At 31.1% G+C, this 19,191-nt stretch overlaps 1 protein-coding gene and 1 long non-coding RNA gene across 2 annotated transcripts; one reads left to right on the forward strand and one right to left on the reverse strand.

Annotated features, from left to right (window-relative positions):
* Positions 1 to 8,867: 8,867 nt before the first annotated feature.
* LOC116404074 (calmodulin-binding protein 60 A-like) lies at positions 8,868 to 9,939 on the reverse strand. The gene is made up of 3 exons (XM_031886273.1): positions 9,705 to 9,939; positions 9,323 to 9,486; positions 8,868 to 9,243 (listed from the first exon to the last, which is right to left on the reverse strand). Exons 1-3 carry the CDS (start codon positions 9,925 to 9,927, stop codon positions 9,169 to 9,171), a joined length of 462 nt encoding a protein of 153 aa, XP_031742133.1. The 5' UTR covers positions 9,928 to 9,939; the 3' UTR covers positions 8,868 to 9,168.
* A 2,123-nt stretch (positions 9,940 to 12,062) lies between these two features.
* LOC116404076 lies at positions 12,063 to 13,220 on the forward strand. The gene is made up of 2 exons (XR_004217016.1): positions 12,063 to 12,289; positions 12,942 to 13,220. It is a non-coding gene; the product is annotated as an uncharacterized LOC116404076 (long non-coding RNA).
* Positions 13,221 to 19,191: the final 5,971 nt, after the last annotated feature.

Consider the following 19,191-nt stretch of genomic DNA (forward strand, 5'->3'; position numbering starts at 1 on the left):
AATTTGTTTTATTAATATAATATCAAAATTTGATTTTATTCTTATTAGTTTTTCTTAATTTGTAGTACACTCCATCTATAAATAGGGGCCTTTGTCATTTGAGAAGAGAGAAAAGTTTTTTGAGGAGAAAATTTTGTTACAAAAGGTCACCGAGAAAGTGTTAGAGAAATTTTTTTAGAAAATCTCTACCATTTGAAAGAAAAAAAAACTTTTGCAAAAGGTGGATATTTTTATTTATTTATTCTTGGTTTCTTTTACTTTCATTGTTATTATTTTTTTTAGAAAAAAATCTTAATCTTTTTCTTCTCCCAAAAAATAGAGAAAAAAAAAGACAGACTTTTTTTATCTTTATTTTATTCTCTTTAAATATATATATATAAAACGAAAATTTCATTTATTTATTATTATTAATATATTTTTATTGTTATTAATGTTTTTTTATAAAAATTTCTGTTTTTCTTCTTTTTAACTTTATTACTGTTTTTAACTTCTAAAAACTTCTGTTTTTCTTCTGTTTTACTTTATTATTATGACTATAGCTTTCTATATATTTAAAATTTTTAGTACTGATTTATTTATATAATTATTATTTATTTGTTATAATAATAATAATTATTATTATGGGTGGCAGCAAGACAACTTGGGGCCCCACCACTTTTTTTTTAAATAATCTTTTTCTTTCTCTTCTAATTCTTCTTCCTTTTATTTATTTTGTTTCTTTATTTCTTCTTTCCTTTTTCATTATTTATTTATTTCTTTCTTTCATTTCTTTCTTTCTTCTTTATTTTTATTTATTTATTTATTCATTTTCGTTATCTATCGTTGCTATTTCTTTTTTTTTCTTTTAAATTATTTTTATTGCATACATAATAATTATTCTTACGTAGTTTTAAACTTATGAATTTCTTTTTGCACTTTGCGATGTTACCATGACATTTTATATCAATTATTTTTTTTCTTCTTATATCGTATTTATCTTTACATTTTATCATTCTAAAAAAATCTGACGGTGAAATTAGAAATATCTGGAAGTCCGTTATTTTCAAATTCTTCAGGTGAGGGAATCGGTTCTTTGGGAGTCCAAGATCGATTCCTAATATTTTTTTAAAAAATCAAATCTTATCTTACTTGCTTAATCCGTCGTGTGATATATTTGATTCCATTGTGCATTATTTCCTATTGATCTAATTTTGAAATATTTCTTAAATTTTCTTTTTTAACCGTTTAGAAATTTTTACTTTAAAACTATCCTTTTTAATTTTTTTAAAAAAAGTTTAACATATAAATATATATTTCATAAGTTTTCCCGAATCAACTTTTTAATAACTCACTTCTATTTCGCTAAAAAAAATTCCTATGATGGAATCTAGAAAATTTGGGAGTCCAATTTCCTAGAATTCTTAAGGTGAGGGATCAATATCTTTGAGAGTTCGAGATTTGATTCCAAGAAAAAATAAATTTTATAAATATTTTTAAAAAATCTTTATTCGAAGACTAGCCCATGATCGACTTTGAAAAATTGTACTAATTTCTCATTTTCTTAAGGTGAGAAACTTTTCTCAATAAGTAGTCTTAATTAATGAAATATTATTCCATTTATTTTATGAGATCATTGCTTCAAATATTGGAGTAATGAGGGGTGAAATAAGACATTGGTTTAAAAATAAATTAAAAAATTTTTCAATTCAAAATTTGAAATTTGGCACCGTTTATCTAAATGAGTGTCGTGGGGTGCTAATGCCTTCCCCACACACAAATGACTCCCGGACTCAACTCAATTTTTTCGCAGACCATTTTTTTAATTGTTTACTTTATTTCGGTGTCCAATCACACCGTAAAAAAGATTGGTGGCGACTCCTATTTTATTTTAAAATTAGCTCTTTTGAAGACGTCGGCCCTCCGCGTCGTCTCGGGCACGTGGCGACAATGATAGTTTAAAAAGGTCACGAATTCGTATTTTATGACAATTTTTCCTGTCAAATATATGTCAATCGTGATATTTTTTTTAGAAAATTAAATGTCATTGTTTTGCTATTGACGACATTTTTTTTCTGTCAAATATAGGGCAATCGTGACAGTTTTTTTTTATAACAAAAATGTCATTGATTTAATATTGACGACAATTATTGAGTGTAACGAATTCATATATTATGACATTTATTTTCCTGTTGCAAATTTCTCAACTACTATCGCTTTTCCCTGTTCTCCTTGTCGCATTGCCATTACACGAACCATTTGAATGACAATAATGTTATAATACATAACACCCATATAGAAACAAATGGTCGACACTTTAATATATATACGCTATAATACACTTCTTTGTAATATTTATACATTTCCAATCATGTTTGAACAATTTACAAATATGAAATTACAACCCTTAATCAAAACTAGTGTAAATATCATCATAATACATATAACATGATTTTATACAAGCATAAACAATCAACCGGTAATCCTTCATCTATGAAAATATTATTTGTTTCTACAGTTTTCTGCATTCCTGATGTACTACTTGTTTCCTTTTGTTGCGAACTTACCTTGAAAAATAAGATAGAAAATGAGATAATATTACTAAAGAACCATACTTAGCGTATAGTCAAATGAAAAATGGAAAAGAAGAAAAAATATATGACACCTATTGGATGATATTATTTATTCACTAGTACAAAAGTGGTCTATCAAACGACAGTAATTTACTGTCATAAACGAATTTCGCGACAGTTATTTTCAGTCATAGAAGCGGGAGTCATGGAAAGTCCTTCGACGACAGTTTTTAAAACTGTCGCAATAGGTTATTTTATGACATGAAATAAATGTCGTTAATCAACATTCAACGACTTCAAATAACTGTCATATTTTATTTTATGACAACAAATAACCTATCATCATTCGTGTATTAACGACGATTAAATAAATGTCGCGAATTCATTTATTGTGACATTTTTTAATTGTCATGAATATGTTATTCGTGACAGTTTTTTTTTTTTTTTTTAAATGTCATTGTTTAGTTATTGACAACATTTTTTTCCAGTCAACGATTGTGCAATCGTGACAGTTTTTCGATAACGTTAAATGTCATTGTTTTGCTATTGACGACATTTTTTTGTAGTAAAATATTTGCAATCGTGACAGTTCTTTTTAAAAAAAAATTGCCATTGTTTATTTATTGACGACATTTTATTTCTGTCACATATAGGACAATCGTGACAATTTATTTTGTTAAATAACTGTCATCGTTCTCCAATTTACAACAAGTAATAACTGTCACAAATTCATTTATTACGTCATTTATTTTATGTTGCACATTTCTCATTTACTATAGTTTTTTTCTGTTCTCCTTGCCGCTCCACCATTACACGAACCATTTGAATGACAATAATGTAGCTGAGAATGACAATTTTGAATTTATAATATTGACACCCATGTACAAAAGAATAGCCAACACTTTAATATATATACACTATAATACAATTTATAATATTTGTACATCTCCATACAAGTTTCAATAATCCACATGTATGGAATCCTAACTCTTAATCAAAAAATATTTTAAATAGCATTAGAATACATCTAACAAGATTTTTTGCAGAAGCATAAATGACCAACCGAATGTTCGACCAACCATCTTGCATCAACAGGATCTTGACATAGAATACTTGTCTTCCATGTGTGGCAATAATGAACGAATCTGAAGAATGGCAATTCGACTAAGGTTTACCAGTGTGTAGTTCAGATTGTCCTTCAGAACACCAACATTATTTTCAACCCAATTGCAATTGAAAACAACAACCTTAAACATATTGTAGTTGACTTCCCAAATCTCTTGAATGGTGCCATAGAAAGACATGTCACAAACGACCGGGTTTTTGTCCTTCACACTTGACACTTGCATTGTTGTTGCGACTAACATAATCCACTGTTTTGCACCGTTCGGTAGTCATCACGAGATTTTGTGTGGTAAGACGTTCCATTAATTATGTATTCGTCGTACATCATTAAAGCAGGGTGGGGTCCATGTGCAAGCCAACGTATGGTGTTCGAGAGAACCTTTCCTTCTTGTAGTTCACTCATCACCTATTGAATAGAACAATTAGTCGTTCTAAATATTGAACAATTAGATTAAACGAAAATAAACTTTTGATTGTGTACATACCCGATCCCTAAACCATGCACTGAATGATCGTTCTAAATATTGTTCAACTTGTAGCCACTGTTCATTTTTGGTTCTTCTGCGATTTTCCATCTTTAATTGATTGAAATGTTGCATATGAAAAGTTTCATACATTAAAGTGGTCCCTTGAGGGTAAATTAATGGCAGTATATAATCATACGAATGCTTACTCAACGTATGGGTGCACTTCTCCAATGTTCTGTAAGACATGAAGATGTGCTTGCTTGAGTTGTTGGACATCAGGTCGAACGTATGTTCCTGCTGATAACGGTCGATCGCTTTGTATTTCTGCCCTTGAAATGAGTGGCCCAATCCAATAGGATCTAATCCAGAAAGAAAATCTGAACAGAATTCAACTGCCTCCTCGCATATGCTTGCTTTTGCAATGCATCCTTCTGGTCGAGCTCTACTGCTAACATAAATTTTCAACACTTTCATGCATCGTTCAAATGGGTACATCCATCGCAAATATACTGGTCCACAAAGCTTTACTTCTCTAACGAGATGAACGACAAGGTGAACCATGATTGTAAAAAACGAGGATGGGAAATACTTCTCAAGATTGCATAAAGTCAGAACTATATCTTCTTGCAATGCATCAAGATCTGAGACAGAAAAACTTTTGGCACAAATCGCATTGAAGAAGAAGCACAATCTACTAATAATGTACCTCACATTCTTCGGTAGGACTGAACGTATTGCAACTGGAAGCAGTTGCTGCATTAAAACATGACAGTCGTGCGACTTAAGGTCGGTTAGTTTTAAGTCATCCAAAGAGACACGACTACTAATATTTGCTGAATAACCTTATGGAACTTTATTTCTGACAAAATCTTGCAAAACCGATACTTCTCTTCTTTTGACAGTGTATAACATGCCGCATGGATATAAGTTCTATTACCAGTAAACGTTGGTGCCAATTCTGGTCTAATTTTCATTTCAACCAAGTCAAGTCTAGTAGTCATCCCATCCTTACTTTTTCCTGGTATATCAAGTAAGGTGCCCACTATGTTCATGCATACATATTTTTCAATATGCATTATGTCTAAACAGTGTCAAACATGCAAGTGTTTCCAATATGGTAGTTGAAAAAAATCAGGTATTCTTTTCCAATAGTCATTGCCACCTTCATTATGCACGGTCTTCCCACACTTCTTCCCACATGAAAATATCATGTCTTTCATCTTAAGGTACATGGCCTCCCCCGACAAGGGTTGTGGAGGAATTTCCATGCTCTTGCTTCCCATTAATTATTTTTTTTGTATCTGTATGGATGATGTCTTGGCAAATACTTATGAAAAGAAATGCCCACAATCAAATGTTCCTCGTAAACAATCATTGAGAAAGAAACATTATACTTAAGATTTAGAGAAACAAATCCACCTATTAACACTCAAATACCATGAAACATTCTCCTAAGACTTGAGTCAATTCAGACCTCCCCTATTGGATTTTGTCGACTTTGACAGTTTTAAAGACTTTGGTCCTATTAAACGAACCACTCGAATGGCATGATGAAAACTAATGGAATTTGTTACATTAATTTGAAAGGTTGTCTCATTACCACCTTAGTGATGGAACCATCTTGAAGGAAACTTCTCGGTTCCCCCCCAATTAGCTAGAACCTTTGTTATTTCAAGTTTTACACTCAATTGAAGGACAATTTCCTTTACAGACATGATGAATGATGAAGGGAATTAGTTGACAATTAATTATAACAATAGTTTGTCTTTAGTTAGTTATTAGGTAGGTTTGTATAAGTAGTTTGGTTTACATTGTACAAGTAATTAGACCAATTTTAGATTGTACCACAGTACACTGCCAGAAATTAAAATTAAAGAGAAATCAACAATTAGAAAACAGAAATTAGGCATAACTCAAACTCACAAAATAATCTCATGTAGTTGCAAGAACGAATTAAGGTCATATAATGAAAATTCAACGATTAATGACTGAAATTGGGAAAAACTGAAACTCACAAAACAATCCCATGGAGACAAAGAAGAACTTCATAGAGAGAGAGAGAGGGGATAAGGAAGAGAAGCTTACCGGCTAAGGGGTGACGACCGACGTCCACAATTTGAAGCTTCAGGTTGATTGCAGAGGTTTGGAGAAGACGGGGTGGTGGCGACGGGTGGTGGTGGCGAGGAGGAGGAGATTTGACGGACGGGCAGGAGGGGCAGTGGTGGGCGGACTTAAGATGGCGGAATGGGGAGAAACGCGGACGGAAGGAATGGGTTAATGGGAGAAGCGCGGATGGAGGAAAAATTGGGGAAAAATTTTGGGGAAAAATTAGAAGGGGAAATTGTTTTTTTTAAAAATACAAATATGTAATTTTAATTTTTTAAATATAAAATAATAAATTTTTTAATGGTAACATTCTATGACATTAAATAACTGTCGCGAAAAGTGTTTTTCAAAAAATCATTCTTTTCCCGCCAAAACGTGAAATTTTCTTTTGTGATAGTTTTTTATTTTCCCATTCATTTTGTGAGATATATAACTGTCATAGTAGACAAATTTTCTTCTAGTGATTATAGTTCATTTGACAACTCTACCCATGTTTTAAGTTGTAATCGTGACTTTTATCTATGTGACTTTTAATGGGCAATACTACAATCGAAAACATCATCATCGATTATACAGGCCCAAAGGCAAACAAAGTGCTTACCTTCTGAAAAATCTTCTTTTTATAGCGATACCCCTGAGAAAGTAAACAAATGAGTAACTTTTATGAGCATGATTTCACAGGAAGAACAAGTGGGAGGTAAAAAACCCAATTTTACATTGTGATACTAGTTGGGTTGAAGTTACCAGAAGGAACTGACATCATTGATATTAGATGCAGTTTCAAAAATGGTCATAATGTTAACCATGCATTGACATGAACAAAAAACAAAATCCTGAATTTCAACGACTTTGAGAATTAGTCGTTATGTTATCCATATTGTAACAATATATCAAAGCTATGAAGTTAAGAGCGTAGAAAGCACCTTTGAGTAGTACTCAATTATGACCATTTTTATAATCCTTGTCCCTGAATGCAATATCCCCAAACTTTTTCATGTTTAGCTAGTTCCTACAAGATAAATTGTTTCACGTTATACAAATGTTATAATTCAACCTAAAAATCATAAAGAAGATAGGATGCATGAATGAAAATATTTGGCATGATGTGCCAGCAAAATTATAGTTACTTACTATGGAGTCAAACGAAAGATATTCTTCAGGAGTCACCACCATGGTAGAATACACAATCACAAATGATAGCAAACACCTGTCACCAAGAAATAAAGAAAAAAGAAAATAATATTTTGCTTAAGATCAGTTAAACATATGAACCATAATATGTTAAGTTTGTATAATATTGGCAACTGACCTTAGATCATGATTAAACCTACAAAACAGACAAACATTGAAAAATAGAACACCAATAATCTCATGACAAATAAACAATAAAAAACCTGAAGTGAAATTAGTTTTGAAAATATATATATCCAAATCCTTTGTTCCAGCTAGATTGACAACTACAGTAGCTAAAAGTATCTCGAGAATCTCAGCTTTTAGCCACTCTAGTTGCATCTAGCTAGTAATTGTTTTGAAGAAATCCCTTCCTGTTGAGCTAACTACAAAGGAAGAATCTAGAAGTCACTATCAAGGAAGCATACATAAACATGTTGACAAGAATCTAAGGAACCATTCCTATAAAAGTAAAACTATGAGGGTGATGTTTTTCCTACAAAGAACCATCAATATATCACAAAAACCATCAAAGAAAAAAATTCAATAAGCAAAACATTTAGGTCTTAAGTGTAAATAAAAGACAAGAAATATATAGAATTTTGAAAATGGAAAACAATTAGGGAAAATTGTAAATAAACTAAGGTAAAAGCTTAAATTTGTATCTCTTTAGATAACTTCTTGAAACTGCAAATTCTGAAGTTAGTCTCGCGACCACGTCATGATCACATAGTGTTTATATTTATTATCAATTTGAAAATTTATATTCTCAATTTGAAATCACTACTACCAAAATTGGCTTACTTGACGTTTTTAAAAGCGTCAAGTAATGGACTGTTAGTATAGTCACATTACTATACACTAGAAAATCGTCAAGTATACAGTTACTTGACATTGTATTAACGTCAAGTAATCTATCACACTTGACGCTTATTATGTGTCAAGTGAGGTTATATACATGACACCTTTTATGTGTCAAGTGAGGTTATATACATGACACCTTTTACGTGTCGAGTGAGGTTATATACATGACACCTTTTACGTGTCAAGTGAGGTTATATACATGACACCTTTTACGTGTCAAGTAGAGTCCTATACTTGACGAGTTTTGCACGTCAAGTAGGATCGTATTCTTGATATTATTTACATGTCAAGTAAGATCATATGCTTGACACTATTTACATGTCAAGTAAGATAATATACTTGATACTATTTACTCGTCAAGTAAGATAGTATACTTGACGCTATTTATCCGTCAAAGTAAAATTGTATATGTGATTTAAGTACGATAGTATACTTGACATATATTTAACATCATGTATAGCATTTATTAATATATTTAATATACAAAATGTTCCATTTTCTGTTTTTTTCATTACGTACATTCATTTCAATAAAACATATTCATCAACAAAATAAACTCTCCAACCAATAGTTACACAACAAAAAATGACCAATAATTTAGTATTATTATAACACCCCGAACTCTAAGGTATCTTACTTTTAAATTAAATTGCATTTTAATTTGAAGATTTTTTTTTTTTAGAAAAGAAGTTAAGGGAGAAAGGGGATTAGAAATGTTATAATAATAATAATACTATATATTTATTATTATTATTATTATTAGTTATTATATTAAATAAGAGAAAAGGTAAATAGAAAAAAGAAAAGAAAAGAATTTTTTTTTTCCTTCCTTCTTCCTCCCGCGCGCAAACCCCCCTCTGCTCCTTCTTTCAGTTTTCTTTTCTTTTCTACCCAGCCGCCGCCCACCCTCCTTTTCCTCTCTTCTTCTTCTGTTCGCCGATAGAGACTTTCTCACCAAGTAGCTGCATATACAAAACTGCATAAAATGGTTATGTGAAATTAACAACTTCGAATTATTATTATCTTTTGTCATACGTATACCTGTTTCAGGTAAGTAGAACCCTTTTGTTTATAAGTCTTCAAAAAATCATCCACATTTTTTATTTCGTTGGAGGACAAGCGTTGGAGATATGCACCATTTTTGGCAATTCCTTCTAATCGCCAGATTTTATCTCCCCTACTTGGAGGGTGGTGTTTCTTGTACCCTTATGCATCATAATAAACAGAAAACAAAAAAAGGTTTGAATATATTCACCAACTTTGATCTAAAAATATAAGGACTAAAGGGAATCTGAATGAAATACGGCCATTGGAAGGACTAAGATATATATAAAAATATAAAATAAGTCTCAAAAAGGGATCTCCAGAGAATGATATTTTCACTTAAAAAGAACTTTGCATTTGAGAAAAAAAAAAGGCATACCTTCACCACGCTGATCCATCACTCTAAAAGGTTCGGAGATAGCTCCCTCAATTCTTGGAAACTTAGTTTTGATTTCGTCATCCACAAATTTCACTCCCAATCTAAACTTCTTAGTTTTGGTCCAACTTGAATTGTCACTAAAGCTCAAATCATTAAGCTGTACAAACCCATTTGCCAAGCGAATTATCTTATCATTCCCAACAATGGCATGGTTAAGTGGCATGGTTAAGATGAAATCGGGGTGGGTGGGGGGAAAGGGAGATTGGAAAAGTGGGGGGAATTTTAGGGAAGGGGGAAAAGAGGGAGAAATTAAAAAAAGAAAAGGTATTTTTATAAAAGAAAGTTTTTAAAAGGTAGGGGTTTTGGGAAGAGTTTTCTTGAGGAGAGAAAGGGGAAGATACAAAGAGAATATATATTTAACAATTTCTTTAAAAAAAGTTTAGGGAAATTGAAAGTAAGGGTGAAAGTTTGAAGTTTTTCAGCAACATTTAAGTTTGTTTCTAAAACTATATAGATTTTAATTACATTATTTATGTGTGTTACTAATTCTTTTAGTGACGTGGATTAAAAATGTGACACTAATAATAATTTTTTGTGACATTTTTTTTTGCTTCTTTACAAACGAACTTTTACTAACAAAAATAACTTGCGCCACTAAAACTTTGCCATTGAATCATAAATTTCTTGTAGTGAATTCAAAATGAGAAAAACAAAATAACTAATTGATCAAATAAGTAAACAAGCAAAAGAACTCCAAAATGGCGAGAATTGCACGAAGATGGAGAGTTGTGGGGGTTGAAGGTCGACGGTCGGGTGGTCGGTGGTCGGTGGAGATAGAGAGTCCTGGTTGTGGGTTGGCAACTGGTGTAGAGATGGAGTGTTGTGGGTTAGAGTCTATGTGGTTGGCCATCCGAAAATGGAGAGAGTGTCGTGGAGATGGAGAGTCGTGGATTATGTCGACAATCGGTGGAGAGATGAAGAGTTGTGAGCCGCGGCCGATGGAGATGGAGAAAACGATGTGAAGGTTTGGTGGAGAGAAAGAGGGAGATAAAACGAGAAGGGAAGGGAGGAAAATTTTCAATAAGTTTATTTTAATAAAATAACTTTTAATAAGTTTATTTTTATATTTTTATGGAGGAGGAGGTTTTTTATAAAAGAGTGAAAATTATTAGTTATAATAAAATGAAAAATGTATATAAAATAACAAACGTTGAAAGGGCTAAGATACTTAATTTCTAACTTAATCATCATATTAGATCATAACTACATGAGCTAGCTTTTTCTACCATACATCAATTGGATTGTGAAAGTAAAGTAATTGAAAGATATACAAATTGATAAAATGCCTTGAATTTGTTACATGTGGTGCTACGAACAACAAAGTATAGAGGCACAATTTAATTTGTACTAAGAAAAGATTTTCTCCAAAACATGTGTCTTCTCTATCTCGTAGATGTAGCTATGACACTGTTAGTAAACCACAAATAGATATGTACGTCGATTTCTCCACACGTTTTTTGTAATTCGATAATTCATTGTTGATTTCTTTAACAAAATTATATTTTCAATGTGGGTGATTTTCAACTTAATCCAAAATATAAAGCCTATTTAAGGTCACGAGTCCTTGATCGAATATAATATCTTTTTATACTAATTGTGACATCAACTATCTCATTTTATACTAATTGATTTGATATTAAATTAGTAATTGGAGAGAATATGTTGCAGGTGCAGTGATTCAAGTCATAAACGTCATGATCGCTAACACATATCAGATGTCAGTTGAGCCATGTGTTTTATACTAATAAAACTCTTGGTGTCGAATAATAACTCGGCAAATTAAGTAAAGGATGTGTTCTATCGAAAAGTAAATAAATAAACAATTACAATAGAGATCACTTCCAGGTTTACTGATTTAAGCGTATAGTAAAATTATGAAAAGTAAATATGACAATGTATACTCCTATTACTAGGTCTAGGTCTATATATGTATGTGTTTCTATTTGTTATATTTACAACTAAAAAAATCGGTTGAAAATGTCAAAGATATAATTTGTGTAATGGCAATTTTGTAAACTACAAATGAGATCTTCCACATTGGTAGGGCTTTAACGTGAAAGGCATTTTAAGCCATAAGAGGAAGTTAAATTAGTCAAAAAAAAATGTGAGGTGATCAAGGGAAGCGTGGCAGTGTGTCATCGTGAGTCATTAGTTTTTCGATAGTATCGCCATGAATACTGTTTCATCCTCAATTCGATTTGTGGTTTTGATAAAGAGTACTTAATTTTATTTTTCTCTCTATAGTTAATTTTACTCAATCTTATTTTCTATAAAATCAAGCGCTTAACATATATAAATTTGAACCATAAGAAAAAGAAGAAAAAACATAAGAAGAAATTGAAATTGAGAAAAAATGAAATCATTTGTAATTTGCTTGATTATCCTTAGCTTATGTGGTGGAGGATCCACATCAACCATTACAAATTCCGCTACGAATGCCAACCCTGAGGATGCTGCTCGTCAATTTTGCAACCTTGGTTGTGCCGCTTCTCTCTGCAGCCAAATTTCCACCCTGCAAAACCCGAGTGAGTTAATTTCTAGTACTCTTGGAGTACCTATTTTATTCTTTTACATTGTTGGACAAAGTTAATATACTTATTTTAATCCTTTAAGTTTTTTTTGGTTTCTGATGTCTCAATCTAAATGCTATTCTGAGAGATCTTTGCTCTGGTTTTTTTCTTATATTAGCTTCTATAATATTGCCCCTTTCACATAGTTGTTTTGACTATATCTATGAATGTCACATTCTAGTTGAGATATTCTGCTCGACTCTCTGATTGACACTATCCTTTCTTTTTTATCAAAAAAGAAAAAAGAAAAAAAGAGCTTTTAGGTCCATTGGTGTTAATTTTGATATTTCTTTTGTATTTTAAGCACTAATAGTAGTGTTGGCAAACATTTTCATAATGAGGATAATTCGTTGGGGAAGACATTGTTTGCTTACATGCATTGAGCATGAAAGGTCATTAGAGGTTATTCTAGTCATGAGTAACATTCAATTAGAGTAGTATTCATATACAAAGTTTTTATTTGGATCAAACTCACAATCATTAGGAGTTTAGTAGCAGTATTCATATATATACTAAAATTTGGTCGCTTACTTTAATTATTTTATCTAGTTTTGATGGGTGATTGTCCTTCCTTTAATTGTATTTTTTTTCTTTATGAATTTGGCAGACCTGGAAAAATCAGAGAGTTGTTATAAAGGATGTTATCAAACTTGCATGAAGTAGTGATGCTAACAAAAGGAATATGAAGTATGGTGAGAGGAGAAAGGAACTGTGATTGACTTTTCAAGATAAACATACCATACACGAATAATAAAACCATTGGCTTAAAAGCCTATTATTTCATATTTAAACACATTTTTTGTTTTGATGTAAATGTAGATTCATGCTTTTGAATGTAGTTGATTATGAGCAATAAAAAACATCACAGTTTCTCTTTTTATGCTATGCGAGAATGGAATGTTATGTCACAATTTTTGTTTTAGTGTAGATTAAGTGTGTCTGTTTGCGGTGGAATTAGTGATTAATGGTTAATAATCTCACAAATAAAATTTATTTCGTTAATTCGAAAATATTTCGAAGGCACCAATTATCTTTCTGAAGATTTTAATGATTTACTCTCGTCCACCTGACAATTGATAAACGAAAAGTTAATCTTAATTTGAATAAGTGTGTTGTATCGATACAATTATATATATATATATAGATATATTTTGTTTTGGGCAACTAAGGTTGCACCTAATCTTATAACTCCAATTTTTTTAACCAAATAAAAAAAGTATATTTTAATTTTTTACAAAAAAATTATCACATACTAAATTTTTTAGTGAGGAATTATGCTATGTTTGTCAACCAACTGGTTGAGATACACTGGTGCGCCAAGTGAGTCCGTTTGCAATATTATCATCTCAAGAAACAAAAACTATATGTATTATGATTCTAAGTCCAACGAATTTACGTTGTCTCATATTCCTTATCGCTCGATTTCTAGTACTTTATGAAAACAAATGAAGATATAGTTTCTATTTGATTCTTAGGAGTTCCAGAACGTTGCACTTTTAGTTTTTATATTTTGAGCTCGATTTAACTTTTAGTAATTTCCAAATTCATTGCTTTTGTTAAATATATTCACTTTTTTTTTTTTGCTGATGAGAACCAAGTGAGAGAGGTTGTATGAACTCAAGCTTTCAAAGATGCTAAAAAAGCGACATGAATTAATGAAGAACGAAGAGAGGAAGAGTCATTTTGGGATTGACTTTATGGTACTATATGAACATAAAGAAATGTCAAATATTGGTGTGTCACGCAACCCCAAAATTTGGCTATACCATAATTCCAAAATTAAGTTATGGCATGTAATTCAAAAGTTTGTACCTAAAAAATGCTAGGGTTTGGTTTATCCTATTATATGATCAATATCCATGCATGCATTTTATGTTGGATTTTTGTTATATATTCGTTCATTAATTTCTCTTTAGAAAATAAAACCACTAAAAAATTCTCGAAACCTACACGCCTATGATCAGTTAAACATGAACCATATATGTGAAGTTTGTATAATATTGGTAACTGACCTTAGATCATGATTAAACCTACAAAACAAACAAACATTGAAAAATAGAACACCAATAATCTCATGACAAAAATAAACAAAAAAAACCTGAAGTGAAATTAGTTTTGAAGATCAATATCCAAATCCTTTGTTCCAGCTAGATTGACAACTACAGTGGCTAAAAGTATCTCGAGAATCTCAGCTTTTAGCCACTTAGTTGCCAATTTAGCTAGTAATTGTTTTGAAGAAGTCCCTTCATGTTGAGCTAACTACAAAGGAAGAATCTAGAAGTCACTATCAAGGAAGCATACATAAACATGTTGACAAGAATCTAAGGAACCATTTCTATAAAAGAAAAACTATGAGGGATGTTTTTCCTACAAAGAACCATCAATATATCACATAAACCATCAAAGAAAAAATTTCAATAAGCAAAACATTTAGGTCTTAAGTGTAAATAAAAGACAAGAAATATATGTGACCCGACGGCCGGTGCAGATGGAGATGGAGAATACTACGTGAAGGTTTGGTGGAGAGAAAGAGGGAGATGAAACGAGAAGGGAAGGGAGGAAAATTTTCAATAAGTTTATTTTAATAATTTTAATTATTGAAAAGAGGGAAATAAAAAATATTTTATATTTTTATGCTTGACAAAATAAAAAGGTGTTTCTGATTCAAGTAAATATTAACTATACTTGACGTGAAAAAATGTCAAGTAAAAGTTTCGCTATACTTGATACTAAAACACCGTCAAGTAAATTCTACACTATACTTGACGTGGAAAAAAACGTCAAATAAAAGCTAACGTAAAATAATTCAAAAAATTTCATGAAAATTTTGCTTTCGTCAAACTATGCTTAACGTTTTGTTTGCGTGAAGTAAAATTTTGTTATACTACTTAACGCGAATAAAACGTCAAATCAAATCTCTCTTGTACTTGATGCGAAAAAAACGTCAAGTAAAGTTAATGTAAAATACTTCAAAAAATTCCACTTTTTTGAAACTATACTTGACGGTTTTTTTTAAAATGCTCAATACTTGACATTTTTTTTTGTAAAACTAACTAGTGTCAAGTAAAATAGATTATGTCGTACTGAAATTTGAGATTCAATTTGTTAAAAAAAATTAAACTATTTTGATTTTTTTAAATATAATTAATTGTAAAGTTTTGGGTGTCTACACCAAAAAAAAAAACTTTTGTGGTTTTCAATTCGTAGTTTTCTTTTAAATATAATTTTATTTCTTTTGTCCATTATCTTAACTCTTAATAAACTTTTTTTTCGTCATTCTTTCTAATCTGAAATATTAAAATTGTTGAAAAATGAAGTATAAAAACAATAAAATATTAAAATACTAAAATATTTTTTTATTGTTTATAATGCAACCATATAAAAGAGTGAAAATTATTAGTTATAATAAAATGAAAAATGTATACAAAATAACAAACGTTGAAAGGCTAAGATAATTTTTTGGTCGCCGTGAAAAGAAAATGATATCAATGAAGACTTCAGAAATGAAATCAACAGGGAGGTTTGGTTTCAATTTTTTATCATGAAGAGAAGAGCTAAAATATGTTGTGCCTCAAGATGTTGAAATAGAGAACAGGAGGGTTGTTGAGCTAGTAAGCCAAAATCTTGAAATGAGTATGTTGCAAGATATCTGATAATCATCGTCGTTGTTCATAAAATGGATTAGTAGGAGTTTTCCTATTTTTATCAAAGATCATTTGGGGACGGTCTCCCCTTATTTAATATATAAGGCGAAACTGGCTTTCTCTATTGAAGACCAAGTATCATCCATCTAAGTAAGACTGCGTTGCAAAGCACAAGACGCTTGTCATCATTATTTGCAAGAGAGAGATAATCTCAAAGAAGATTCCCTCGCTTTAGAGACTATAAGAGCCTTTAAAGTTCATCATTTATGAAGAGTTTGAAGCTTAAGGAAGGACTTTAAGATCAAGATCTAAGTTACATGATCGCTACCTTTTATTGATCTACTTATTACCATCGGTCTCAATGACTAAAAATGATGTTTTATTTGGTAAATAATCACTCCACAGAGATTTTCAAGGCAAATTAGCAGCTAGGTTACAACTCAAGATTACGATGCCTAGTTATCAATTTTTGTGGAAAAGTAAACCACCTATTTTGTATGACTCGTTTTCTTTTTTTGAAAAGAATCTAGAGAATGTTTGAAAAGAAAAGAAAACTATTAAAATAACCATGTCTTAGTAAGCATATACATGCATACAAGCATTTTTTAATGACATTTATCAATTTGATTTTAGTTGTGATGACGCTTGTTTTATCCCTGGTCTCCAGTTTATTTATTCTTGTCATGAGGTGCTTGTTTTATCCCTGGCCCTTGACACCGTGTTGTTGTGGTGGCATTCGTTTTATCTCTGCCTCCAGCTTATTTATGAGATGCTTGTCTTATCCATGGTCCTTAACGTTGATAATTTATATAAAATATCTTAGTTTGATGAGTCAGTGGCTACACCTTCGTCCACCTTCTAATTCTACAAGGATGTACGAAGGGGGGCATACTGTAGCCACCTATTTTTATCCTACACATATATATCTTTTTTTAATACTAATATTAGTAATAATTGCTAAATTATTTATTTATTTATTTACTTTAAAAAAGGTAAAAAATAATAATAATACATAATATCTTATAATATTTCATTTTTATCATTTTAAGAAACAAAATTAAATCAATTTATTTTTAAAAAAAAATCTTTTAATATCATATTTGTTCTATTTTAGAAAAAAAAGAAATGAATTTGTTTGAAATAAAATCTTATAATATCAATTTTGACTTACTTAAATCATTTTAGGAAAAAAGAAAATCAATTTTAAATAACGGTATTTTAATATTCATTTGATGTATTAATTTATTTTTTACAAAATCTCAAAATATCTCATTTAATTTATTTTAGGAAAATGAAAATTTGTTTTATTAATATAATATTAAATTTCGATTTTATTTTTATTATTTTTTCCTAATTTGTGGTACACTCCGGGTTTATAAATAGGGACCATTGTCGTTTGAAAAAAAGGGAGAGGAGAGGAGTTTCTTAAACAAAGAATTCTTTAGAGGAGAATTTCTTACAAAAATTCTTTGGAGAAAGTTTCTTAGAGAAATCTTTTTAAAAAGAGTGCTTAGAGATATTATGCTCGACTCTTTGATTGACACTATCCTTTCTTTTTTATATAAAAAAAAAGAGCTTTTAGGTTTATTGGTGTTAATTTTGATATTTCTTTTGTATTTTACGCACTAATAGTAATGTTGGCAAACATTTTCATAATGAGGATAATTCGTTGGGAAAGACATTGTTTGCTTACATGCATTGAGCATGAAATGTCATTAGAGGTTATCCTAGTCATGACTAACATTCAATTAGAGTAGTATTCATATACAAACTTCTTATCTAGATCAAAACTCACAATCATTGAGAGTTTAGTAGCAGTATTCATATATATACTAAAATTTGGTTGCTTACTTTAATAATTTTCTCTAGTTTAATGGTTGATTATCCTTCTTTTAATTGTTCTTTTTTTCTTTATGAAATTGGCAGACCTGGAAAAATCAGAGAGTTGTTATAAAGGATGTTATCAAACTTGCATGAAGTAGTGATGCTAACAAAAGGAATATGAAGTATGGTGAGAGGAGAAAAGAACCGTGATTGACTTTTCAAGATAAAAATACCATATACGAATAAGAAAACCATTGGCTTAAAAGCCTATTATTTCATTTTTAAACACATTTTTTGTTTTAATGTAAATGTAGATTCATGCTTTTGAATGTAGTTGATCATGAGCAATAAAAAAAACATCATTGTTTCTCTTTTATGCTATTCGAGAATAAAATGTTTTGTCACAATTTTTGTTTTAGTGTAGATTAAGTGTGTCTGTTTGCGGTGGAATTAGTGATTAATGGTTAATAATCTCACAAATAAATTTTATTTCGTTAATTCAAAAGTTTGTACCTAATAGTGTAAAATGCTAGGGTTTGGTTTATCGTATTATATGATCAATAATATCCATGCATGCATTTTATGTTGGATTTTTGTTATATATTCGTTCACTAATTTCTCTTTTGAAAATAAAACCATAAAATAATTCTCGAAACCTACACGCCTAAGATCAGTTAAACCTATCCCTCATAAGAAAAGCAGCACACTGAACCCTATGCTCCTCTAGACACCTCATGTAATTAAATATGGTGTCCACAGAGGACAACCACAACTCAGCTTTGTTGGGATCCTCTAGTGACCCATCAAACGTCTGAGGGTCATATTTCCTAAAGTCTCTCAAGTGTTTCGCCTCGACAGAAAGCTGGTTCGGTAGTATCTGTGGCTGTTGTGCAACCAATCCCTATGCAGGAGGGGCTGCTGGTGCAGGTGGAGCTGCTGGTACAGGGGAACCACTGGTGCAAATGGAACTACTGGTGTAGGCGGAACTACGGGTGCCTGCGGGTTCTAAGCTATAGCAGTCATAAGCTCCGTGAAAAGGCTCCATGTGAGTAAATAGTGCAGCCAACTCGGTGTGAGTCACTGGTGCAGTAGGAATTTACTGTTCAGCTTGACCCTCAACAGGTTGATTACGAACTGCTCCTCTACCCCGGCCTCCACGACCTCCTCTACGAACACCTTTCTTTGGCGGCATAATTCCTATTATCCACCAACAACTCTCTTTTAATAGTCTTAATCATAAGGTACATCATACAGTCTAGTTTAACTTAGGCAAAGTCATGCAAATAAACAATACATATAAGCATAAAGCATACCTGACGAGAGGCGAAGAGTCGCATTAGCCATAGGGACACAAAACACAGACTTACATCGTAAGTCAGTCTATAGAAC

Source organism: Cucumis sativus, chromosome 5 (genome assembly GCF_000004075.3).
Source record: "Cucumis sativus cultivar 9930 chromosome 5, Cucumber_9930_V3, whole genome shotgun sequence".
Lineage (NCBI taxonomy): Eukaryota > Viridiplantae > Streptophyta > Magnoliopsida > Cucurbitales > Cucurbitaceae > Cucumis > Cucumis sativus.

What these genes read in the sequence shown, in the direction of transcription:
- LOC116404074 (XM_031886273.1), bottom strand. Translation starts at nt 9,927, where the DNA reads ATGCCACTTAACCATGCCATTGTTGGGAATGATAAGATAATTCGCTTG. An exon ending in GATGGATCAGCGTGGTGAAG is followed by an intron (nt 9,487 to 9,704) that starts GTATGCCTTTTT and finishes ATGATGCATAAG; the next exon opens with GGTACAAGAAACACCACCCT. An exon ending in GTTCTACTTACCTGAAACAG is followed by an intron (nt 9,244 to 9,322) that starts GTATACGTATGA and finishes TTGTATATGCAG; the next exon opens with CTACTTGGTGAGAAAGTCTC.